Genomic DNA, 25884 nt, shown 5'->3' with positions numbered 1-25884 from the left:
GGGTTTTTTTTTTTTTTTTTTTTTTTTTTTTTCTTTTTGTGAAGGCTAAGGTTGTGCCGGATGAGTACGATGAGTACACGTACTGTGTGTACGGCACCGACGCATCGACTGTGTACGGACTATCGGCGTTCGGTTTGCTTCTGATAAGCCAGGCGGTGGTTAACGGCGTTACTAGATGTTTCTGCTGTGGGAAGGGTTTAATTAGTGGAAAAGCCACCACTGTCGCCATTTTCTTCTTCGTCTTTTCCTGGTAAAATGTATTCCAAATTTGAGATCTTTGTCTGGAAATCAGCTAATTTATTCAATTGGGTTTTGAAAATGACTCAAACCCAACAACCCCATCAAGGAAAAATCCAACTTTGACGGCGATATTTGTCTATATACTCTGTTTTTTTCAGGATCAGCTTTGTGGGAGCAGAGATTGGACTGTTGGCCGGATCTGCGAGGAATGCGTACCACACAAAGTACAGAGCGGCGTTTGGCGGCGAAGATTTGTCGTGTGCAACTCTCCGGAAGGGGGTGTTCGCCGGCGCCGGGGCCATGACGGTACTGTCGATGGTGGGTTCGATATCATACTATTGGGCGCATTCGAAAGCTGACACTGGAGGGTGGCAGAAACAGCAGAATGAAGGGGGGGTGGGCTTGGCGGCGCCTGCTCATGATCTCAAACAAAATGCTCAAATTGACAAGGCGTAGTGTGTTTGAGCTTTGGATTCGGCTTCGGCTTCTGAGATTATTATTATAATATTGGAAAAGTATTTGTTTTTAGTGAAAGAAGGAGAACAAAGTGTAAGCCACTCGTATCAATCATCAACCAACCTTTTCTTTTCTTTTGCTTTCTTTATTCAAGTGTCTCTTATTTTAAGGATTTTTATTATTTTTTTCATAGCTTCCAAATTCGTATACTATTATACTAAATTCGTATGACATCTAAAATATGAATTTCAGACTAGTACGTAAGATTAGCTCTCGATCAAATATGACATGTCCACTAGATACTTCGGCAACTTGAACTAGCACATAATCCTGATAGTTAGGAATACTCATTGTCCCTATATTAGCATTCAGTGCATCAATCACAGTTTCTACGGGGTTTAGTAGATTAATTGGGTGACATGCCCTCCTCATCTTATCATTCATCCAACTATAGGTGTACGTAAGGCCTAACCATTATTGGAGTTCATTTCTCGAACCTCTAACAGTTCCTACATTGTATTATCATACAACATTAGATTTTATATGGATCAAGCTTGTATTCATATACCGGAGTAATACAATTTATATACTAATCAAGAATTCTTAACATTCTCGTATTCTACGCATGCACTCATGATTATTACTTATTAGGTCATGCTATTAACGTGCCTTCATCGTAACTAAGCTCCTATCACATGATCAACATGCTTACCGTCAATAATAAGTTTTGTTTTATCTAATGGTAGACTCCACCAAATGTCCATGATTTTGAAATCTCAAACAGTCCACTTTCACACATCTTTTTCAAACACCACAACTTCTTTCAAAATTGTAGTGCCCATAACTTTAAGCTATTTGCAATGCTACCCTCACTCTAATTTTCTTTTCCATTACGTCCTTCAAAACTCTTCTATATATCATTCAAAATTTCAAATTAATAATTCTATTAATTTAAATCCTAAAATTTTCTAAATTAATTAATTAATTTAAACAATATATTCTTTTTCCATCAAAATATTTCAATTCAAGCAAAAGAATAATTAAAAAAAGAAAAAGAACCACAAAAAGTGAGGAAAAAACGGGAATATATTTTAAATCCACTGCTTTTTTATATATACGATTATTCCCAAATTAGCTTCAGAATAATAGGGTACGAAATTACCATATGCACCTCCAAGTTTCTTTTTAATTTCAAAATTACATCTCTAAATCATTTTAATTCCAAATTAATTAATAATATTCATCCATAAATTCCACCGTTGACTTTTTGAACCACAATTTGACCAACCATCCCTTGAATGTGGACTCATATTTTTAAATATTAATTTTTTTTTTTTTTTTTTTTTTTTAACAATATTAAGTCGGCGAAATAAATAAAAACCGAATAATAATAATAATGTGGAAGCTGACTTTGATGATGGAAAAAAATGAGTCTTCGTATTAAGGGCTTCGACCGTAATTTGTCCAAAGAAAAAGTCAACAAAAGCTGGTCATATATTATCATTATTACTACTATTATTATTATTATTTTCATGTCCACGTGGTGTCATATCATTGGTTTGTGGTTTGGACCAGATATTTAACACCTTTACATGCCCTTCATTAATACAGCTTCACAGTTCTAATCCATTCCCTAAAGATAGAGAGAAGCGGCGGGGTTTTAGATGGTGAGGGTATTGAGAGATTTCAGCGGCGAAGGCGGCGGAGGATTCATAAACGCTCCGACGGTTTTGATATTATGGGCGGCGGTCGTTTCCATTTCTATTATTTCAACCGTCATATTCTCCTGCACCGGCGGCGGCCCCAAGGATAAAACCTCCTCACATTCTGATACATACGGTGCCGCATGTGCTGCCGGCTGTGGAGCCGGCTGCGGCGGTTGATCTCTCCTTCTCCGCCTCCCGCCGCAACCCAATTATGAGACGGCGGCGCGTCTGATCCGGTGACCGCAAAACAAATGCAACCCAATTTCCGCCCCCGTGTAATTTTCCTCCCTTTTTTTAGCGATTTTAGTGTTATTCGAGTTGAAAATATGTAAAAGAAATTAATATACTCGATAAAAATGAAATTAAAAAAAAAAATTGTAATAGTTGTATTTATCCATTTGTGGGTCAAATATAGATGGTTCTTGCATTTCCACGTGTGAATCTTATTAATATTATATATATTTTTAATCAAATTGAAGGATTAATTTGGAGTTCATATATATAAAAAAAAAAAAAGAGTTAAAATAAGGAAATAAAGGTTAGTTATTTAAACGGTTGGGCGGTTTGAGTAAGAGAGGGGTTTATAAAATAGTGTAAAGACAGGCAGCAGCAATTGGATTTAGGTGTCGGGACATGTCAACATGGCCTTTCGATGGGGCCAAAAGTCAACATTTGGGACCATTATTTATTTTATTTTTTATTTTTCTTCAAAAAGGGGACACTGTTTTTTAATTTTTTAATTTTTATTTTTATTTTTAAGCACTTTTAGTGCACATTGGATACTAGTGCTACATACTTTTTGATTTTTTTTTTTTTTGGGTAAAATCGTATCCAAGTTGTATTAGATAATGGGATGACTAAGAACATAATTATCCGTTTCGTATATTGAAAATTAAATAATTTGAGTATCCTTCCGAAAGAAATACCTAATTGTCACATTTACGGGTGATTCTAATCTTTCCACGTCCAAACTTATAATTTTTTTTTCTAAATTAACAAAAATTAATTTTAGAGGTAAATTATTAATACTTTATTTTTAAATTACTTTTTAATTTTCAAATTGTTTTAAAACTTCAAAAACACCTTTATTGCAAAAAAAAATTCAAAATATCCTTACGAATTATACCACATTTTAAAAATATTCATCAACTTTTAAAATTAAGGAGATAAGACGGTTTTGTTAGTATATTGATAGTAAATATTTTTTTTTAATATCGGGTATTTTTATTTTAAACATTTAATAAAATTTGAAATGTATTAATAAAATTTATTAAATTTTAAAGATATTTTTGAAATATGGTTAGGAATTCAGATATTATGTCCACAAACCAATAAGGTTTAGGGGTAATTATAAACCCGAGGTATAATAAAATATTAAATTAAAGATATAAGAAATATGATTCGAAGAATTTAATATCATGGTCCCTACACATCATTAAATTCGAAGGTAGGGCCTTATAAAAGAGTTTATTTTCATTTCAGCCCCTTAATTTTCTCCTTCTCTCAATTCTGAACCCGAAGCGCGTCGGACACGTGGAACTGACTCACCATTCCAGAAACGGCTAGTTCTCCCATTCACATGCCAAATTTCCTCCCTTTTAGCGTTCCGGTCTTTCTCGTGTGTCGTGAACCCTGTTTTATTACTCTCCGGGTCCCCACGTGGTGTCGAGCGTACCAGGTCAGCAAGAAGATCCCAACCGTTGGATTTATTTTAATCAGATGAACTGGCCTTGTGTGGTCAAATTTAAAAAAGAAAAGTCGTAAATGGATGGAAAGTGGGTCCCAGAACGACAGAATCATAATTATGATGTGGCACTTTAACACTTCATAATTGATGATTACATACTCAACCACGACCGTCTGATCATTCCCAGATCGCCACAGAGTTGTCGCAGTGGGTCCCACCGAAAAAGAGATTAAAATTAGGGCCCAACCGGGTTCGAACCGGTGACCTCTTGATCTGCAGTCAAATGCTCTACCACTGAGCTATGGACCCAACTGTTGTTCAATTCGAATAAAAATCCATTTTATTAGTACATATAATTTTATGTTGGTAATCAAATTTTAGCAAATAGTAGTTCAATATTTGTGTTTATCATTGGATGACGAAAGTTCCATATCGACTAATTTAGAGAATAATTATGGATTTATAATCAAAGAATACTCCTTCTATTAGTACGAGGCTTTTTGGGAAGCACAAGACAAAGCCATTAACATTTCTTTTTCTTTTTAGAACTATTAAAAAAATAAAAAATAAAAAAACGTTGCATATATATGGTGAAGTTAATTTAATCATCAATCACTTTGCTTTCTCTTTTAACCATAAAATATTTAAATATTACTCACTAGAAGTTAACACACTTTTGTCCTCGTGGAATGGGAATCCCTTTAGACTTCTGGTCTGCAAAAAAGCTTTCTCTACTTCCCTCACTGTCAAGGGTTTTCCCTTCCTCAATTTCAAGTCACCATGGCTAAGTTCCCTTCCATTCCCCTGTTTTTTCTCCTCTGCAACATCTGTCTTTCCATGGCGTCTTTGAACGATGACCGCATTGCTCTTTTGTCTTTCAAACAGTCCATTTCTGAAGACCCATACGCCTCTCTCAGCAACTGGAATTCTTCTGATGAAACCCCATGTGGTTGGAATGGTGTTACATGCAAGGATCTAAGAGTTGTTTCTCTCAGCATTCCCAACAAGAAACTCAACGGTGTTCTTCCTTCTTCTCTGGGGTTTCTCTCCGAGCTTCGTCATGTGAATCTGAGGAGTAATAACCTCCATGGAGCCTTGCCATTACAGCTTTTCGAAGCTAATGGAATCCAAAGTTTGGTGCTTTATGGTAATTCCTTATCTGGGTCTGTGCCAAATGAGATTGGTAACCTCAAAAACCTTCAAATCTTGGATTTATCTCACAATTTCTTTAATGGGTCGTTGCCTGTTTCCTTGATGCAATGCAGAAGATTGAGAATTCTTGATCTTACTCATAACAACCTTACCAATTCCCTGCCTAATGGGTTTGGTTCCAGTTTGAATTTCTTGGAAAATTTGGATCTTTCTTACAATAACTTCAATGGTTCAATTCCAGTGGATATTGGTAATCTGTCTAGCTTGCAAGGCACTGTTGATTTCTCTCATAATCTCTTCTCCGGCTCTATCCCACCCACCCTGGGAAACCTTCCTGAAAAGGTTTATATTGATCTTACTTATAATAATCTGAGTGGTTCAATCCCCCAAAATGGTGCTCTTATGAACAGAGGACCAACAGCTTTCATTGGGAATCCTGGCCTTTGTGGACCGCCATTGAAGAATCCATGTTCTTCTGAAGCCCCGGCTGCAAGTTTATCTTCACCAGACAATGGTAATAAGTATGGGAAAGGAGGGGTGAGTAAGAGCAGTTTGGTTGCAATAATCATAGGTGATATCATTGGTATTTGCCTGATTGGTGTTATGTTATCTTATTGCTATTTGAGGTTTTGGATTCATAGAAATGGGAAGAAGGCAGACCAATCTAAGTATGGTTTAGAGAAGGATGAGAAAGGAAGAAAGCATTGTCTGTGCTTTCAAAAGGGTGAATCCGAGAACGTTTCGGAGCATATCGAGCAGTTTGATTTGGTACCTCTGGATTCACGAGTCACGTTTGATCTCGACGAACTTCTCAAGGCATCGGCTTTCGTTTTGGGAAAAAGCGGTATCGGTATAGTGTATAAAGTTGTTCTTGACGATGGACTCACTTTAGCTGTGAGAAGATTGGGTGAAGGAGGTTCTCAAAGATTCAAAGAGTTTCAAACTGAAGTTGAAGCAATTGGGAAGTTGAGGCATCCAAATCTTGTTAGTCTCAGAGCATATTATTGGTCTGTTGATGAAAAACTGCTTATTTATGATTACATACCAAATGGGAACCTTGCATCTGCCATTCATGGTAACTTTTCTCTACTTTTTTGCACCTAAAACTTCATATCTTTTGTTGATTCATATATAAAAATCTTAAAACGTCATCAGGGAAGCCCGGAACGACACCGTTTACACCGCTACCGTGGTCTACTCGGTTAAGGATCATGGAAGGCATTGCGAAAGGGTTGGTTTACTTGCACGAGTTCAGCCCCAAAAAGTATGTTCATGGTAATTTGAGAACCAACAACATACTTCTTGGACACGACATGATACCACATATTTCGAATTTCGGGCTTGCCCGCCTTGTTAACATTGCTGGAGGTACTCCGACCGTGCAATCGAGTCATATGGCAGAAGAAAAACAACTAAAGTTTGCCACTTCTGAAGCTAGTACATTCAGTTCTAGTATGATTACTTACTACCAAGCTCCCGAATCGTTCAAAGTCGTGAAGCCATCGCAGAAATGGGACGTGTACTCGTATGGTGTGATATTACTCGAAATGATCACAGGAAGGTTGCCTATAGTTCAGGTGGGAGCCTCGGAAATGGATCTTGTTCAATGGATTCAACTCTGTATTGAGGAAAAGAAGCCGCTTTCGGACGTGATAGACCCGAGTTTGGCTCCCGACGATGATGCGGATGAGGAGATCATCGAGGTTTTGAAGATGGCATTAGGTTGTGTTCAAAATAGTCCAGAAAGAAGACCGGCAATGAGACATGTTTGTGATGGTTTGAGCAGGTTGGGTGTCACTCCAAACTGAACCACAAAACATATCATTATATGACACTCAAAAAGTTCTATGTTGTTTTGAACAAAATCAGTGTCATTCGAGTTGAGGATTTGCTTTCTCATTCTTATTTTTATCAATCACTCTCCAAAATCAATGGTTGCTTCTCTCTACAAACTAACTGATGTTGCAGAATTGGCCGTGTTTTCAGCTTTGGGCTTCAAATTTTTCATTTTGTTAAGGAGGCGGACGGTAGAGAATGAGTGTGAAATTCCACATTGGTTAGAGATGAGAGCGAAGCATTCCTTGTAAGGGTGTGGAAACCTCTCTCCTAGTAGATGCGTTTTAAAACTGTGAGGCTGATGGTGATACGTAACTGGCCAAAACGGACAATATCTACTAGCAGTGAGCCTTGACTCTTACAAATGGTATCAGGGCCAGACATAAGGTGGTGTGCTAGTAAGGATGCTAGCCCCCAAGGGGGATGGATTGTGAAATCTCACATCGGTTGGAGAGGGGAACGAAACATTTCTTATAAGAGTGTGGAAACCTCTAGCCACCAAGTGGGATGGATTGTGAGATCCCACATCCATTGGGGAGGGAAACGAAACATTCCTTATGAGGGTGTGGAAACCTCTGGCTACCAAGTGGGATGGATTGCGAGATCCTACATTAGTTGAGAGGATAACGAAACATTCCTTATAAGGTGTGGACACCTCTCTCTAGTAGATACGTTTTAAAATTGTAAGGCTGACAACGATATATAACAAGCCAAAGTAAACAATATCTGCTAGCGGTGGGTTTAGGCCGTTACAACGGGTCAAAACAGACAGTATCTACTAACGGTGGGTTTGGGTTTGGGCTTGGGCTGTTATAATAGGAGCGAAAGACTAAAATCTCCTACCTATTAATCGAAGACATATGGTCGTTAAGCTAAGTTCAAGTTGACGGAGAGAAACACGTCATTATGTAACATCGTACGTATATGTTATTTTAAGCTAATGATATCGAGCCCAACACCGAGTTTATGACTGAATAATACATTTTCTTAGCACACCGTTTAATATTTAGGTTACCCGTTGAACATAAATCATCAAATCGAGGAATCAGAGATAAAGTATATAATATAAACACGAATAATTGGAAGATTTTGTTATAAAAGGTTCCTTAAAATTAGATAATTTATCCAAAGCTTCCAACGTAACACAAAATATAATTCCATTAAGAAAGTTTTTAAGTTAATTTTGATGAATGGCAACAAAACCCTCATCTTTCCGAGCAATTCTCAGCCTCTTTACATCCTCCACAAATTGCCTGTCCGTTTCCCAACAAAACCAAGTCACCAAATTAGATCAAAAATTTAAAACTAACACTCAAATTAATTTGATTCATTTAAGTAAATCGAACGATTGTTATAAACTTACTTCCACGGGACGTCACCAACACTCCTCCAATTTTCGTCTCCATCTTTGTAAAAGAGTGAGAATTCAGATTCATTCTCAAACAATTTCAACCCAGATTCACATTGTCGACCTGATCCCACCAATAAACATAGACAGTATAAGTATTTAAATAAATAACTCGAACAAACCAAACTAACCTAACCAAAAAAAAAAAAAAAAAGAGACCCAGATCAAAATTAAGCTTTGTCCACTCCTTAACACGTCAAATTATGAATTAAAAGCTAATTCAAACATAGTTCAGTGATCGACAGAAAGAAATGAACCATACCAAACATGTCTTCGAGCTGAAGTGCGAGATTGGAATAGGAGCCATGTTGAAAGATGCAAACTTTTCTACCAACAATGACACCATCCATATTGACTTTGACATAAGCCCAGCGCTGCTGTTTGCTCTGCACCACCTCCTCTGCCTCCTCCTCCTCCTCACAACAGTAGTAATCTTGTTCTACTACTACCACTCCATTATTATTATTACTATGTTTCATGTTGATGTTGATGTTCATGTACAGATCCGCCGCCGTGTGATCCGCCGCCCCCCAGTTGATCCCATGCTCATCCTCCTCCCCATACCCTTCTATTGATCCCACCACCTCTGGCTGCAGCGTTCTCAGGCTCAGCCCCAAATCAATGCTCCCATTCTCCCCTTTCCCTTCACAGTAAACAGAGAACTGATTAGGCTCCATTATCTCAAATGGGCTTTGGGTAAAGAAATTGGGGATTTATATGCATATTATTTATATGGGATATGGGGATGATGGGGATGTAGGGACCTTAAGGCAAGGGGGGAGGGGGACAACAAAGCCCTCTTCCCATTACTACTCATTCAATCTTGTTTATCCTCTTGTGCTTGTGCTTGTGTGTGTGTGTGTGCGCCTATGCTACTCACTAAGCTAGCTCACTTCATGCAAATGCAAGAACCCATTTACTGTTTGCAAAACCAAACAAGCCTTATGCCATGCCCACTTTCATGCTAACCAAAAAGCTACCTCTTTTGGATTCTCCACTACCTAACCTTCCTACCACTGTTTCTACTACTTTCTATGTGCCTACCCCCATCCCTACTTCCAGTTCCAATCAATACTCTCTCCTTTCAAATTAGAACTATGGTTTCGTTGTTTTTACGATAATATGTATTGTGGATAAGAACATATTCTCTCACACGCCACTTCTACGGAACGTGGTAGGTTTGCTAAACGACCTAACCTTTATGATTTACTAGTGTTGGGCAAGGTGAGATGAACCTCACATCAATCATGCTACCTGACTCAATGTAGAGTTGATTTGGATCTATTCATGTTTTTAAGTTTAATGGTAATGTAATATGGTATCAAATTTTCTCTCGAACTAATATCTTACCCAAACGCGTTTTCAAATTGTGCGATTAACGGTGATATATAACGGGTCAAAGTGGACAATGTCGACTATCAGTAGGGCTTTAGTTGTTATAAATGGTATTAGAACCAGACATCAAGCGGTGTGTCAGCAGGATGCTGAGTGTCACAATCACACTTTTGATGGCAGCGGACTTGTGCGATTGTGCGGCACTCACTTTCCAACGACAAGTGAGCTGAGTCAATTCGTTCTTACGTCGTCTACGGCCAAGCGACGTATTCTCGAGTCTCTGGCCTCGGTTTAAGAAGAAGATTTTAGAAAACAAGGGCAGAGAGAGATTTTGAAAGAAACGTTATATATAAAAGCAAGATAGTAACAACAACGGCTCACCGTACATAACTATTAGTAGAGAGAAGTTGACAACTAGTCATATCCCCTATAGTACATTGTGAGGCATTTCATGTTTGGCAGGCCGAAACATGATTTTTCTGAAACGTACTGCTCCCTAGAAATACAAAAGTAAAACACTACAACATGTAAATACATAAAAGATTTGGCTTGTCATGGGTATGCGGTCATGGGCAACACGCCTTCGACGAGTATGACCATGACACTGAGCTTCCAAGGGGGTGGATTGTGAAATCTCATATCAATTGGAGAGGGAAACCAAGAATTCCTTACAAGGGTGTGGAAACCTCTATCAAGCAAACACATTTTAAAATTGTGAAGCTAATAGTGATACGTAATAGGCTAAAGTGGATAATATTCGCTCGCAATGGACTTAGATGGTTACAGGTAATGTGAGAGACCCACTTATGCATGTTAAACTAACAAAATTTGGAGCTCAACCAAGTCCTGGTGACATGTGTAATTTTACTTTTGATACTCTAAAATCTGTTACACTCTTCTAGTAGACATGAGCCATTGTGTATGTGTATCACACACTTGTTTACAACTTCGAAGCTTCAGTTGGAAGAAAGTAGTGATGAAACACTTATCTGACAAGGAAACACATAGTATTTATTACATACAATAAAGGATCTACTTAGATTCTCTGAGAAATCAGAAACCCGTTCCCTGGTGTGCCTTTATTGGATCGAAAGTGATGATGATGATTATGACAATCTTGTTGGTCTAATGTTATCTCTGCACCAAAATATGTTGTTGTCAGATGTCACACAGAGCACACATAATTAATTATCATGACATGTCCGAACTTGCTGATGGCCTGTCCAAAACATGTCTTCCACACAGATCACACACCAAATTTGATACCCAACATGTTGTGTAGATGATATCTGTGAAGGGGAGGGGGAAGGGGGAGGGGGCTTTGTTGCTTCAATTACCTCCATCCTGACATTCCACCAAAAAACAAAGGCAGAGACTTTCATGCTGCGTAGCTAAGCTTATGGAGACTGATGGGATGGTGAGGAGTCGTTGTCATTTCTTTCTTTTTTTTTCAAAATCATGATTTGGGTGTCGGAGTAGTACTCGTGAAAAATTATTGAACGAGAGAGTCACACCGTAATTACGTTAATTTGAGAAGACGGAGACTTAAAAAGACGCGTTGTGTTTGTTTTTTGAACACTTTTTTGTGGTTGAAGGGACAGTCGTCCGTAGGGGAGCCCATATTCCCATTCCTCCTTGTCCCTTCCCTTCCCCTCTTCTACTCCATTCATTGCACTCTTTTCTTTCTTTCTCTTATCCCAACACCCATTGCCTGTCTTGACTATTATTCTCATGATCATGTCCTCCTTAATTTCATTCTATTTTAGCATTCCACTCTTGGAGCTCAGCGTCTTTATCGACGTCTATTAGAGATAGATTTACACATCTCAACTGATGTGAGATATCTTTCTTAGAGGTTTAGTGTCCTTACTGGCACACGACTTGGTATCTGTCTCTAATATCATTTGTAACCACTCAAGCTCAGCGCTAACAGATATTGTCCTGTTTGGGTTTTCTCTTCAAGAGCTTCCCCTTGAGGTTTTAAAATGCGTCTATTAGGGAGAGACTTCCACATCCCAACCAATGTGAGATACCCACTTGAGGTCTCAACGTTCTCACTGGCAACGGTCCGGTGTCTTCTAAATTATTTCCTTTTTCAATGTTACTAATATTTTTTATATCAATGTTTAGCAATTTTCCAAAATTTTAATCCTTTAAATTGCTGTTAAAAAAACATAGGGCATAAGTATACGGGAGGCCCATTTGGCCCATTGAGCTCAGATCGGCTTGACATTAGGCCCAAAAGAAAACCCATCCTTCTAACTGTTAGGCCCATCTTCGTCCCACGGCGGCCCTGGTCTTCGGCCGCCATCTCCTCTTCCCCTACTGAAAAACATGGCTTCTGGCGGCGGCGACGAGGTGGAAGTCAATGGAGCGTTCATAGGAGCAGGCTGTAACATAATGGTGAACAACGTTCCTTGGGGAGCCTGTGATTTAGTGGCTTTCGGCGCTCAAAACGCGGTCGCTATTGCAATCTTCTCCCCTAAGGTGCCTCGAAAGTCCAAAGCAAAGCTATAAGAGTTTATGACGTAGACAATATCATACTATTGTGGAGAGTGTGTTCATCTAAAGATGCACTTCCTCTTTCGATTTTCCATAACCGGAGAAATGCCGGACTCCGCTTCCTTTTTGTTCTCCTCAATTTCCGAATTTCACAGTCCCGCACAAATTTTGACGACACTTTCCGGTCACAAATTTCATGGGCTAGATCCGGCGATTATATAAATTCAGTCGGCCATGACCAGGTGAGTGCAACCAATTTGGCTATCTGCCTTGTCATCATAACTCATTGTGTGCATTGAACCTGAATATGAAAATTTTGCTAGTAGGCCTCGTCTTATCTCGTTGTGTCATATGAAAGTGTATTTTATGAACCCTAGTTTTTCTCAACACTCCAGCTAAGAAAAAATTGTTAGATTTTCTGGCTCTCACAATTAGAAAGTTGGTAGAGTCTTTGAAGCTCCATTATCGTTTTTGAAGTTAATTGAGTCATGCCACACTGCACAAATTTGTGGCCACGGATGATGATCTTGTGTTCATATTTTAGGTGCTAATATGTCGCCTCTTGGGCTTTCGCCGAAACCTATTGCTGTTCACTGTGAGTCTTTCTTCAATCTTCCCCCATTGACTGGCTGTCTCTCAGTTCAGCTTGGGTGATCATCCTCTCTCAGGTGAGTTTCTTCGCCTTTGAAAGCTATTACCTCACTAACTAGCTAACTAGACGCAAGCCCCTCTTCAGACGGATTCCTCCTCTTTCTCTCTAGCATACTGGGTATTAGCGACCGTTTCTAGCTGTCTGCCACAGTTCCAAATCTAGTTTCACTGCTTTATAAACGGGTGGCTCTTGATCCCGAGAGCAATGGGCTCCCTTGAGTTGTGGAGTTTGTCTGTCAAAAGAACAGATGATGTTTGCTCAAATGTAGTGTCTTAATCAATTTGTGTGCCATGTTTCCTCAGTCAACTGTTTGGCAAGAAAGCAAACGGAGAAGAGTGAATAGTGCAGGAAGCTGCAACTTGTATCCCGTGGCACGAACCACTGTGTGAAGAGTGTTTGAGGTAAATGTTCCTGTTATGAAAAGGTATGTATCTTTGTATTGCTTGTTTTTGTGGATTATGATCACTTTCAATTTTGCCCCCACAGAAAGTGGCACTTAACTGAAATTGTTTCCTCTTGTATTTGGGCTGCTAATCTGTATATTCATTTCCATTTCTGAAAAACTTTGGAGTAAATAACAAATTATACCTTCCTTACCTGTATTTGTGTAGTCTCTTCCCTTTTAAGTATTGATTTTCAAAATTGGTATCTAAACCAACACAAACACAATTTTTTTAGTTCAACAATTGTGGGATGGAAGATCGAACCATTGACTTCATAATTGGTGTGCCTTATCTATGACTTGTAGCTTTGTCTAGAACCTCCTCAGCTATGATAAATGGCTTTAGTCATGAATGATCTAAGCATGGGTTGATTTATTCAAATATATCATCCATTATATAAATGAATAGTCAGAATGAAATGTAAAAAGCTTTACCAGTCGGCAAAGGGTTATTATGGTAGGAGCATTTTCTAGCAAGGTTGGCTTGGCCAATCGCAAAGAAGACATTAAGTCCTTAAAAAAATTGATTGATGAACCAATGAAACTCATCATCGGTGCTTTTATAAGTCTAAGATTGAGGCGAACGCACATATTAATTGCCTTTTGGATAATGCTTTCCTGCGTGGATCCTGCATTGCATATATACAATATTAGATCCATCAGGGATAAGGACTGAAATGAAGGCAAGGGACCTTTACAAAGCCAAAAGTCAAATTTATGTCATTATTTTTTGGTGGCTTTGAGTTACATTCTACATTATACACATCGAGTTGTGATGGGAAATGCAACAGTAAGAACCTTTACAATAAGATTGCGTCTGGTTTTGGACAAAAAGTAGTGGAATTCCCAAATTCATTTCGATTCTTACCAAACATGATCTGAAAAAGTGGCATTCTTTGTGTCGTGGTTGCTTATGGGACATCTGAGTTGAAATTCGATTGATACGAATCGAGCATCATTTCGCCAACTACCTACTCCAGACAATGCAAAGTTCTGTATGTTAGTAATTATAAAAAGAGTAGTTAAAGGCAGAAAGTGATGACAATGCAAAGCAGCGTCTTTAGGAAGCAAAGACAAGAATGATAAGCTCAAACCCACATGGCGAACTTGATTATCTGAGTCATAAATCCTGCAACCTGTCTCCATATCCAATAACAGAAACAAAGCTCGTACATAATGTTGTAAGAAAAGTTTCACCACAAACTAAACCTGGCATTTGTATATTGTAACAGAGGATCACATGAAATTTTATAGCATTGAACTACAGATGGCACATGCAAATTTAAGACTTCAAAATGTGAAAGGTTTCTGCCAAATTCCCACCTGAATTAGCTGCTGATAATCTCACCAAAAGCAAGACTTCGGTCCAACCATAATTTTGAGATGAGACCTTATACAAAAAAATCAACTTTGATTCCATTCTGATGTCATTTTATTGGGAAAGAAAAAGAAAAGGAATAAATGGCAATATGGATTGAGATGTTCCAAGACAGTGTGCATTCATTGGATTCCTTACTACTTTACAGCTTGAGAATGCCGACAGGTACCAGGCTCAGTGTATGAAGAAGAAACCCTGAAAAAGGAAATAACAGATTTGGGAAGGGAGTTGAACAGCTTTCAGAGAACAAAAAGCAGCCTCACACCAACTTTGATCACAAGAGAATGGAAGATGTGGATGGAAACAAGCTAGTGGTGAACACCCTTCTAAACACCAGCCTGTTGAACATGAACCATAGCCTTTCAAGCAAGCCACTGAACATGAGCGTTCTTTAATGAGGCTGCGAGAATTCAGGAACCTCCCCAAGCTGAAAAGGAAGCCTATGATTTTTATTTGTTCCGCATTCAGTGAAGGAGATGCAAACTGATCAGCAACATAGAATCTGTAAACACAATCAGAGTAACAAAAGTTTTCAGACAAAAAATGATTAACTGCCAGGAAATGATCAACTTCTGTTGGTATGAATGTGATCCCAATTGCTGGATGCTATAAGCAATTGACTGCAGGTAGAGCATTGTTACATAAGGAACTACAAGTCAGAAATCAGAAATAAAACCAAGCATTATCTAACATCAGCAAAAATTATAAAATTGAGGGAAGATAAGAGATCGATGTAAAAAAGCTTGCTAATTCTATAGCACATTGCCTGCACAAGCACACCATGTTTGAGTTCAGAACTTTTACAGTATAACTATAATATCCAGACCACTTTATAATTTTCTATGACAATAAACAAATAATATGACACACGACCAAGAAGACAACAACAATTACTTATTATCTCTTATCTCAGATACATGCACAAACCAATAGATACCAATAACAAGACAGACAATAATATAGAATATTGTAAACAAAACCAAATACTTTATTCCAAAATTGTTTCTTCTTTCTGAACAGACTATAATGGTTGTGAAGTTCTCATCTGCGGCTTGATGTTGTCAGTGGGATGCTGAGCAGAATTTTCAGGCAGCATTACAGCAGCTGCTGGCATGGCTTGGTACTGAGAAGGTGCTAGAGGTTGAGTAAAGTATATCTGAGAATGAGCAGGGTCCGAAAATTCATAGGCATAATTTGCAGTAGCGGATGTAGGTGCAACCGATTGGGATGGATGCTGAATATGAGAATAACCCTGGTTGTAGGCAACATATTGTTGCTGATGCTGATTTGTCGGAACCTGAACTAACGACTGAGCAGCTGTAGTTGTCTGTTTGTATGCCTTGGCAGCCATTTCAGTTTTTGCAATAGGGGCATTCCTTACGTGGTTGTAAGCTGCACTTGTAACCAAAGTTGGATTGGGTGGGGTTTGGGGCCGGCCAGGAGGAATAGCAGTGGCAGACTCGCTGATGGAAGATTGCTGTACTGGCAAATTGCCATAAGCTTGGCCCTGTCTAGCAGGCAGGTAGTAGACTGGATACTGCTGCTCCATCTGATGGGGATGATGATGGGGCTGAGGAGAATATACAGGGAAGAATGCTGGAATAGGAACTGCACCAGATGGGTGCTGGTGGATGTAGTGTGCGCCTGCATGTATGAATTGCTGTGGTTGAGATGGGTGTTGCTGTGGCTGCTGTTGCTGCTGTTGTTGCTGAAGTTGCTGTTGTTGATGTTGCTGAAGTTGCTGTTGTTGATGTTGCTGAAGTTGCTGCTGTTGATGTTGTTGCTGAAGTTGCTGCTGTTGATGTTGTTGCTGAAGTTGCTGTTGTTGATGTTGTTGATGTTGTTGCTGAAGCTGCTGTTGTTGCTGTTGCTGCTGAAGTTGCTGAAGTTGCTGATGTTGATGCTGATCGTAATGAGATTGTAACACATATCCTGATTCTTGGACCTGTTGTGGAATATGAACCCGAGCGTTTTGATCAGAAATATTGACTTCTGGATCTGCGGGATTGCCAGGAAGCCAAGCGGTTGAAGAGGGAATTTGATGAACAACTTGTTCTTGATACATCACAGGTTTTGAGCGAGACATCTGATTGTTTAAACTAGTATCACTGAAGAAACAAAATGCAACCGAAAACGCACAAAACTCAGACAACCAACCAATTATCCCTCAAGAACAATCATCACAAATCTAATCTAATTGATGATAAAAATTAAGCAGAATTATTTATGCCAACTTGATCGAGAAAACCAAGCAATCCGTACCTTGACACCGAATCCGGGGAAGGAATATCAACAAGTCCACTTGATTTCTGCTGCAATTGGGGGGCCAGAGACTGTGGCTGAGGTGGTAGTGGTTGCCGGTATCCGACTGGCGCCCCGTGATCCGATCTTTCGTCATCGGAGATCACCCGGTTTGTATAATCTCCTACACCTACTCCGGCAGCTGAGCTCACAGGTATTGCAGAGCCCGCCGCAGAAGCCACAATAGTTGTAGGTAAAGGAGGCGGCGATGAGAGTGCTGTGAAAGCTTCATCTTGCTGTTTTTGACCAATAATCATCTGCGAAAATTGCTCCTCAACTCCCACCTTCTGATCTTGAATTCGAACTGCAGCAGCACCACAGCCACCGCTATTGACGCTATCCTCCACATGAACCCGGATCGGCGGCAAATTCGCGAGAGAAGGCGAAGAAGAGGTAGACCCAAATGACGATGTCGTCTCGATCATGGGTGAATCAGGGACAGAATGAATATCCTGTTTTCCACTCTTACCATTTCCCAACGACCCAGGCTGAGAACCATCCGCCTCCCTCGGACCCGAATCGAGGTTATTAACACCAACATCATCATCAAGCCCTAACAAGCAATTGACCGATGCAGAATCGGAAAAACCTCTATTGAGAAAACCGGCACCATTCAAAGCATTCAGAAACCAGTCCTCCGAACTAGTCGAGCTCTCGAGAATTGGCCCGATCGACTGAGAAACATCCGGCTTCGTCGGGAACAGAAACAACCTAAGTCGCGAGGGTTTTGCCGCAGGGTTAGACGAATTGCTCGCCGTCCGATCATACTCATCAATCATATTCTCCAAATCCTCATCGGTGGTAACAGAAATGAGAGAATCCAAGTCCTCGTTCGGAAGCTGATATTTCAGGGTAAACGACCTACCATTGAGAAGCGTCTTCGACAAACGCGCAGTGAGGTCAGATAAAGACGTATGGCGGTCGACAACAACGATCCGAGTCTCACCACAGACATAGCACAGAGTCTTATCGTGAGGGCGAGGGACTATATGGCCGCCGTAGCTGCACATAAGACGAAGACGGCCTGCTAGAGGGCCGGGGGCAAGCGGCTCATCCCACGTGTCCGTGTTGCGAGACCTCGGAGATGAGTCCAACGACTCCGGATAATTGAGCTGAGGCGACGCCGCCGTCGGAAGCGGCTGAGCGGTCGTCAGAGGCGGCGGTTCCATCATGGCGTGCGGCGGAGGAAGGGCGGAGTTGGAAATTGGGAGCAGAAAGCTAAGGGGCGAGAGAAAAAGAAAACCCCAACTTTTGGTCTTTCTTAAAGAACACGGAGGACAGTAATTAAAAAAATAAAAATAAAATCATTAACGCACTTTCCTGAAAATCCAGTTAAAATAATTAAACAAATTAGGGAAAAAGGTAAAATAAAAGCAATAATCAAGGGGGGCGTTGAGAGTTACCGTTACTCCGTTGGGGATGAGACAGTAAAAAAAGTTCCAATGTTTCCATAATTATTTGGGGCATCAAATGGGATTTCCATATAAATGGAGGGTCAACTTTTTATTCTTTTGTTCTATTGTTTTACGGTGGTAAAAATGAAGGTAAAAGGGGGACAAAATAAACCGGACCGGGTCCATACGGGGTGACAGCTAAGCACACTGATTGGCTCCAGTTGGGTTGCATGGGAAGGTGTGTGGGCTTGTATCTGTTTGCTGGATCATCATTTTATTTTCTGAATTTTTGCTTTTATTTTTTTCTTTTTGTCCTCTCACCTCTTTTAAATACGTCGTCGTTTCATTACTTTCTGTGGGATTTTTCCCTTTTATGGAATTTTGCGCAGATGGTAATTATATTTTAATTTTTTTAATTAAAAAATGTTATATTTCTATGGTTTTAAGTAATTAATAATAATAATAATAAGGTTGGTTCAGTATACACATTTACGATAAATATAAAATTTTAAGTTCTAAAATATTTTGACTTAAAAATACTTTTTAAAAGTAAATTCAAATTCAATCGAACTCAGGAGTAAAAGGAATATAGATAAAATGAAATAATATTCTTTGAATTAAAATGTCAATATTTAAAGGATTTTTTCAATTTTGTCGTTGAACAAAAATAAGTAAATCAACATATAAAACAAATTATGTATTTTTAGATGGGTTAACAAATTAATTAGGATTTAATTCTATAAATATCTTTTCAGAAATTCCAATAAATTTTATTTATTGTTATTATTATTATTATTTGAGGCAAAATAGAGAGACAAGCGCAGTCTCGGCCGCAATCTGGTGGCGGAATTCGGAGATTTCTTCAAATTAAAACATGAAATGAAAAGATAAAAAAATATATATATATATAATTACAAACCCACATGCAGCAACCAAGCTGCAAACCACGCGTCTTCCCATTGGCCACCTACTTCGCCGAAGCTACTATTATGAGCGCGTATACAGACATAGCGCGTGTGATTCGAAGATGCCGTGCTGTAAAGCGACAAGGTTTTGCCAACTGCCAAGCCAATGTGAAATTACTTAATTAAACCCTTTTTTTTTATTTTAAGAAAAATAAAAAACAGTAAAAAATAGAGATTCTGATGCAGAGGGAAATCAGGTGGTTGTAGTGGACATACTTTTTTGATGTCATTGACCTGATCTCGCGCCACGTAAGACCGTAGAATTTTAAATCTGGAAGCTACCACGTCACCTGCATCCCGCCTTAAATTCTCCGAATATTCTCATTTACCATTAATTTAATTTCAAATTTAAGCCCCATATTACATGCATCTCAACTTTATACTATTAATTTTTTATTTATTAGCTCAGTAACTTTAGGGGTGGGGGTAATTTATATTTTATACTTATATTTAAATTTACCAATTACGTCATCTAATGTCCGGTAAATTAAATTGCACAAAATTTGGAAAAGTTCTGTAATGGACCCCACTGCGAATTAAGAGGTTATTATTATTTCCATTAATCGTGCCATCTAAATTCGTTCAGAAAGTATTTTACAAAAAGAAATAAATTAAAAGAGAATAAAAAAAATAAAAATAAATGCATTCGATTCAAGAGATGGTGGAGACATTAATGCATAAGCTTTGGTCATCATTCTAATAATAACGGTCAAAATTTGGTCCCTTTTCTTCTCGTGATTAATGTTGTTATATATATATATATATATATATGAAAATATCTTATTTTCTAATCAATTTTTCTACTTAATAAGATGGGGTTCGAGCTATGAACTTGAACGGCCCGAACTGGGTTGCGTTTGTAGGTATGTAGGGAAGCATGTGGAGTATGAAAGGGTAGTGTAGGTGTTGTCCTTTTTTCCTTTAATGGTTACGCAATCGGATAAGATGGACTCTCTCATTATTCGGTCTTTGAAGCAACCCTTCCCTTAATGACGTGTTGTTGACACGACACCTTTTATCTTTCTCTCTTCTTCCTTCCAAATAAAACATCAATACCTCCATAATAATTTAGTTTGACGAAGAGAGGTTATCAGTTTTAAAAGTAATTCAAGACGAGTAGATGACATAGTTATATCATAAGAGAATATCGAGATCATCACGTAGCATAATCGAATTTCAAATCTTAATTGAAATCGTAAAAATGAAATATTACGTAGTTTATGACCAGTTGTTATGGCGATATTCTTTTAAGGTAAGGTGTGAATCTATGATTACATGCCATTGAGCCAAAAAAAAAAAACACAAATATCGAAGTAAGAGATGGTTGATATTGGAAAATGCGCAGAGATTTGAAGGGTTTGGTAGAGACAATATAATGAAAATGAAAGAAGATCGAGGGATATTACATTTGGAAGCACTTTAAGAAACAGTTTGTCAAAGCGCCTAACCAAACCGCTTTGCTTTCCGTCTCTCCTACTTGCTTTTAAATACAATCATTCAACCTCACAGTTAATACATATTGTCCACTTTAGTCTATTACATATCGTCATCATTAGATTTACGATCTAAAATGCGTCTAATATGAAGAAGTTTTCAGACAATTGTAAAAAATGATTTATTTCTCTCTTGAGTCGATGGTCGGTCATTTTTTTCCTTCCAATGGAAAGTGAAATTAAATAATTAATTTCCCACTCATTTAAATTAAAAACAAAACATGATTACCCATTATATTATTGAGAAATTGCCTGAATAACTCATAAATGATAGAGATTATACAAAACTCTAATTTTAATTACATTATGGTGACAAGACATATAGTTCTTATGTATTTTAATGGAAATTGATAGGACAGGTGAAAGACAGTTTATAAAAATTCAAATAAAAAATAATTAAGATTCTGACATTTCACCTTAAATTAGCTTTAATATCATTTCACATTAATACTTTTTGTTATTTCTTTAAATAATATATATATATATTTTTTTTTTACTTTTCAAATTTTATTTTTATATTTTGGTAAAAATTTTGTTTAAAAACTAGTAGTTTGTGATGGAGTTTTTTATTGATAAAAAAATGGAACAAAATCGTTATAAAAAAAAATTAAGGAATTGATTTAATGTTTTTTTTTAATTATTGAGTAAATGTATTTATCTTAATAAATGAAAATTTGAATTAGTTGAAAAGGTAAAATTATTGATCACTAGACATTGTTGTACAAGATAATTAACATGGACCCACCAAGTTGGCAACTTGATGATAGGGATGATCCATCACTTTGAAAAATATCTTCCAATATATATCTTAATTCCTTATTTCATTTACCCTATGTATTTTGTCGTTTAATTGTCAAACTTAGCTTGCAATATTCTTAATTATTTAATTAAAACTTAAATATTAATATTTTTGAAGCATTTGAGACATATCTCATAGAGAAATGAGTGTCAGCAAAGACACCGACCCTAAAAGGGTGTAAATTGCGAGATCCCACATTGACTAGAGAGGAGAACTGGTGCCAACGAAGACACTGTGTAGGGGTGGATTATCAGATCTCACATCGATTGGAGAGGAAAATGAAGCATTTTTCTTAGGAGTGTAGAAAATTCTCCCTAATACGTTTTAAAAACTTTTAGGAGAAGCCCCAAATGGAAAGTCCAAAGAGGACAATATCTACTAGTTGTGGACTTAGACAGTTGCATATTTAATATAATGTAACACCCAAGTAAAAGAAGAGTACATGAATAAATCAAGACCACATCCGAATGAGAGAGATTCGTGCATCCAAATGAGAGATTTTAAAAATATGATAACTAAGAAAGACATAAAAGAATTGAAAATCACTATATGTATCGACGAGATGTATCTTTCTTTTAAGTGGTTCATAGAAACTTCAAGGTTAAGCGTGTTTCACTTAGAGCAACCCTTAGAGACAAAGAGTAAAAAACGTGACCATGTTGCATCGGAATGCACTCGGACACACACCTAACTGTTTAACTCTCATTAGTCCGTTCCCATTATTAACTGACCCAACCGTTTGATTAGTGTCAATAGGCCCAACCTCCACTGGCCGACTTCAACTGCCACAACTACATGTTCCAAGCCCATTCAATGAAACATTATAAGAATTTAATATTCTATAAATAATTGTAAGGTTAAATTACAATAATAATTTAATTCTTATCTACTAAACTTAAAATATCAATAATAATTTAAATCTTACTCAACTAAATTTGAATATAATAATTCATTATTATTGTGATTTTTACCGTTTCTTGTGGAGATTAAATGATAAACACCATAATCGATTGAATTGTATAAAGATTTAATTAATGAACAGTTAAAATTAATCTTTATTCAATTGTTATTAGTTAATTAATTTAAATGATTAAATTTAAAATTTTATTAGAAGTATACGACTAAATTAAGATTTATTAAAACTATAGGCAAAAATTAAATAATTAAAAATGTATAAAATTCAAAATAAGGACTAAAGTGATATTTTAGTATAAAAATTTGAAGGAAAAAAAATAATAATAAATTCCCATGAATAAACGTCGTAGCTGCGCGTTCGGAACCCGCCAGGGTAGGGAGACATTAAAATCACTACCAGTACGCGCGTAGAAGAACAGTCAAAGCTCCCAAACGACGAGACTCGCCAATCGACGAGTTGAACATTTCAAACTCGTCGTCTGTATTAAAAACTGGCATTAACCAAGAAATTTCGTCTTCTTAACCAATCTCCATTTCGCCGTATAAAGAGATGAATCGCTGGACGGTTAATCGCCGTTCGTCGTCAACTGCTAGCCTCTCTGTTTCACTATTGGATTGAGTCACTGTGAGGCATTTTCATTTTTGTCTATAAGGTAATTAAGAAGTTTCCAACATTTTCTTCATTTAGTAGTTGGAATTTGATTTTGACAACTTCTTTTCATTTCCATTGGAGATTGGACTTTTTTTTTCTTCCCGAAGGAGAAAATTAAACGAAAAGAAAAAACAGAAAAGCGTGTGGAATCTTTGATATCTTATATATTCCGCCACTAAATAAGCGATGATTCTTTAGAAGATTTCAGAAGCACATCTGTTTGTTAATCAATGGCGTGGTGGAGGAATTTCGTTTCGTTCTTTTCCTTCCGCAGTTCCTCCAGTAGATTTCAGGTCCGTTTTCTGTAATAATTCTGTAAAGTTGAATAACTTTGTTGTTTGAAAACTTGTTGAAATTTGCCTTCGATTCTTTGTTTTTGAGCGTTTTTCAGGGCTCAGATGCTGCAGCACATACAATCAAATCCCATGGAGCCAGGGTTGCTAAGAAACATTTACATGACTGGCTGATTTTGCTACTACTTGTTGTGATCGAAGTGATTTTAGTGTCTGTTCATCCATTTTATCGCTATGTGGGAAAGGATATGTTGACAGATCTTAAGTTTCCTTTCAAAGATAATACAGTACCTGTCTGGTCTGTACCTGTAAGTTTAGCCTTTATTCTCTCTTCTCCTCTATTTGTCTGTTTCCACTTTTTGATAATATTCATAAGATGTTCATATTCTCGAGGAAAATTCTATTTCAAATGACCTTTTAAGTTCTTAAAAACACTTTTGAAACGCTTGAGAAGCGGAATTTGACGCAACCTGATGTGTCTTTTGATTGTATTGATTCAATCAGTTTAACTTTTGCAGCCAAGAAAGCGAGATTTTGTCTATCTTTTAAACAGAATAGGTCTCTGTTACATTCATAAGTCGTATTATATGTTCAATCTTAGCCGTGTAGTTAACAGTGTTTGTTTGTTTCCCTTTTGTTTGTCAGTTGTATGCTGTGATATTGCCCATTTTCATATTCTTGATCGTCTATATACGACGGAGGGACGTCTATGATTTTCACCACGCCATTTTAGGTACTTTCTTTATGCAACTAAGACAAGTTACCCATAAAAAGCGATTACGGGCGTGTTTGGAATGAGTTTCTAAGTGCTTAGCTAAAAACACTTTTTTGAGCTCTTAGAAAACATTCCAAATATGTCCAACAATTTCACTAATGTTTTACTAACAATCCATGTTCATTTGTTCTATGAATAGGTCTCTTGTTTTCTGTGTTGATCACTGCTATTATCACGGATGCTATAAAAAACGGCGTTGGTCGCCCTCGACCAAACTTCTTTTGGCGTTGTTTTCCTGATGGAATAGAGGTACAAAACATGTCATTTTGGTAGAGATTGAAACAAAACATACATTGTTAGAGCTATTCTTATAAAGCGTGACGTTTTTCTTATCGATTCAGGCATACGATCGAACGGGAAACGTGATATGTCACGGGAAAGAGAGCGAAATAAGAGAAGGACACAAAAGTTTCCCGAGCGGCCATACTTCTTGTAAGCAAATGGTTTGTAATGTGTGTTTGAAGGATATGTTAGTGTTAGTGACATGTTTTTTGTTTTGTAGGGTCCTTTGCAGGGTTGGGATTTCTTGCACTGTACATATCTGGAAAAATCCAAGCATTTGATGGGAGAGGACATGTTGCAAAACTATGCCTTGTATTTCTCCCTTTGCTTGGTGCTGCACTTGTGGGAGTTTCTCGAGTGAATGATTATTGGCACCATTGGCAAGATGTGTTTGCTGGAGCCATTATAGGTTTCTGCTAAAACATTACAATCATCAACTGATTCACAGTGATTAGTTTTTAGATTTCTCGTGTCTTTTGTGAATTTTAATGATCGTTTCTTTTGACAGGATGGGTCGTTTCTGCATTTTGCTACCTTCAATTCTTCCCTCCTCCCAGTAACAACAAAGGTACTGATAAACGAAAGTGTTTTAGAAACATTTTTTAAAGTTCTTGACAAGTCATTCCAAGTAGACCCGAAATACACGCTTTTACGTTTATGGTCCAAAAGTGAAGATTTTGAAAACGTCCTTTAAATGTTTCCAATGTTCTTAAACACAGTAGCACGTTCAAAAACAGCGAAAACATGACCAACGTCAAACGCACTTTTTTAAGTATCGATCTAAGCTTAGTTGGTAGTGTTTATTGTGGCCTAAAGGATTGTGTGTGGTTGTAGGATGGGGTCCATATGCTTACTTCATAGCACAGGAGGAGTTCTATAGCAGCAGGGATAATGCAGCAGCAGCAGCAGCTCAATCTGTGGTGATTGTTGATGCGCCAATTGCAGGGGGACAGCCAAGACCTTTCCATAACCAAACCTACCATCAAATGGAAATGGGGGCTGCCCAATAACCCTGTTTCTTTCTTCTTCTCTTTGTGTATCTTTTCTTTTTCGTAATATAGTCCCTTGTATTTAAAAATATGCAATTTAGCCCTTCTTATTTTACCAGCTTTTCATTCTTACCCTTTCATTTTTATGATGAATTTACTCTCCGCAAAGTCGTAAGACTATGTATGGGGGCTGACGCCTGCCCAGTACCAGAAGGTCAATGAAGTTGGTGTC

The 25884-nt window shown here is 37.8% G+C and overlaps 6 protein-coding genes and 1 non-coding gene across 12 annotated transcripts in view; 4 read left to right on the top strand and 3 right to left on the bottom strand.

Moving 5' to 3' along the window:
• The window catches only part of LOC111458800, a 1750-nt gene extending 906 nt beyond the window's left edge, over positions 1-844 (top strand). The window contains exons 2-3 of one of the 2 annotated variants that reach the window (XM_023101619.1): positions 45-250; positions 399-844. In XM_023101619.1, coding sequence (XP_022957387.1) covers positions 45-250; positions 399-696 — 504 coding nt within the window. In that variant the 3' untranslated portion in view covers positions 697-844. Of the gene's footprint in view, positions 1-19; positions 251-398 lie in introns of both variants that reach the window. The other variant, XM_023101620.1, reaches the window with a different exon arrangement.
• A 3482-nt stretch (positions 845-4326) lies between these two features.
• TRNAC-GCA lies at positions 4327-4398 on the bottom strand. The gene has a single exon. It is a non-coding gene; the product is annotated as a tRNA-Cys (tRNA).
• A 387-nt stretch (positions 4399-4785) lies between these two features.
• Positions 4786-7173, top strand: LOC111458859 (receptor protein kinase-like protein ZAR1). The gene is made up of 2 exons (XM_023101702.1): positions 4786-6316; positions 6397-7173. The coding sequence occupies exons 1-2, from the start codon at positions 4870-4872 to the stop codon at positions 7047-7049; spliced, it is 2100 nt and encodes a 699-aa protein (XP_022957470.1). The 5' UTR covers positions 4786-4869; the 3' UTR covers positions 7050-7173.
• A 970-nt stretch (positions 7174-8143) lies between these two features.
• On the bottom strand, positions 8144-9199 carry LOC111458660 (auxin-responsive protein IAA32-like). 2 transcript variants are annotated; one of them, XM_023101422.1, is made up of 3 exons: positions 8748-9199; positions 8441-8555; positions 8144-8330 (listed from the first exon to the last, which is right to left on the bottom strand). In XM_023101422.1, exons 1-3 carry the CDS (start codon positions 9160-9162, stop codon positions 8255-8257), a joined length of 606 nt encoding a protein of 201 aa, XP_022957190.1. In that variant the 5' UTR covers positions 9163-9199; the 3' UTR covers positions 8144-8254. The 2 variants fall into 2 exon arrangements, with proteins under 2 accessions (XP_022957190.1, XP_022957191.1); XM_023101423.1 differs by having other exon boundaries at positions 8441-8549.
• A 2860-nt stretch (positions 9200-12059) lies between these two features.
• LOC111458611 lies at positions 12060-13567 on the top strand. Its single transcript, XM_023101371.1, has 4 exons — positions 12060-12322; positions 12388-12564; positions 12867-12990; positions 13277-13567. The coding sequence occupies exons 1-3, from the start codon at positions 12155-12157 to the stop codon at positions 12945-12947; spliced, it is 426 nt and encodes a 141-aa protein (XP_022957139.1). The 5' UTR covers positions 12060-12154; the 3' UTR covers positions 12948-12990; positions 13277-13567.
• A 1957-nt stretch (positions 13568-15524) lies between these two features.
• On the bottom strand, positions 15525-18355 carry LOC111458340 (putative uncharacterized protein DDB_G0268364). 2 transcript variants are annotated; one of them, XM_023100932.1, is made up of 3 exons: positions 17057-18354; positions 16634-16902; positions 15525-16498 (listed from the first exon to the last, which is right to left on the bottom strand). In XM_023100932.1, exons 1-3 carry the CDS (start codon positions 18265-18267, stop codon positions 15816-15818), a joined length of 2163 nt encoding a protein of 720 aa, XP_022956700.1. In that variant the 5' UTR covers positions 18268-18354; the 3' UTR covers positions 15525-15815. The 2 variants fall into 2 exon arrangements, with proteins under 2 accessions (XP_022956700.1, XP_022956699.1); XM_023100931.1 differs by having other exon boundaries at positions 15525-16902; positions 17057-18355.
• A 4693-nt stretch (positions 18356-23048) lies between these two features.
• LOC111458341 (lipid phosphate phosphatase 2-like) lies at positions 23049-25792 on the top strand. 3 transcript variants are annotated; one of them, XM_023100935.1, is made up of 9 exons: positions 23049-23314; positions 23515-23606; positions 23705-23914; positions 24252-24339; positions 24521-24630; positions 24723-24813; positions 24884-25072; positions 25172-25231; positions 25498-25792. In XM_023100935.1, the coding sequence occupies exons 2-9, from the start codon at positions 23544-23546 to the stop codon at positions 25671-25673; spliced, it is 987 nt and encodes a 328-aa protein (XP_022956703.1). In that variant the 5' UTR covers positions 23049-23314; positions 23515-23543; the 3' UTR covers positions 25674-25792. The 3 variants fall into 3 exon arrangements, with proteins under 3 accessions (XP_022956703.1, XP_022956702.1, XP_022956701.1); XM_023100934.1 differs by having other exon boundaries at positions 23512-23606; XM_023100933.1 differs by lacking the exon at positions 23049-23314 and having other exon boundaries at positions 23394-23606.
• Positions 25793-25884: the final 92 nt, after the last annotated feature.

Source organism: Cucurbita moschata, unplaced genomic scaffold (genome assembly GCF_002738365.1).
Source record: "Cucurbita moschata cultivar Rifu unplaced genomic scaffold, Cmos_1.0 Cmo_Scf00021, whole genome shotgun sequence".
In the NCBI taxonomy this organism is placed as follows: domain Eukaryota; kingdom Viridiplantae; phylum Streptophyta; class Magnoliopsida; order Cucurbitales; family Cucurbitaceae; genus Cucurbita; species Cucurbita moschata.
The sequence above is the reverse complement of the archived record's forward strand: the minus strand, read 5'-3'. Positions and strand labels throughout refer to the sequence as shown.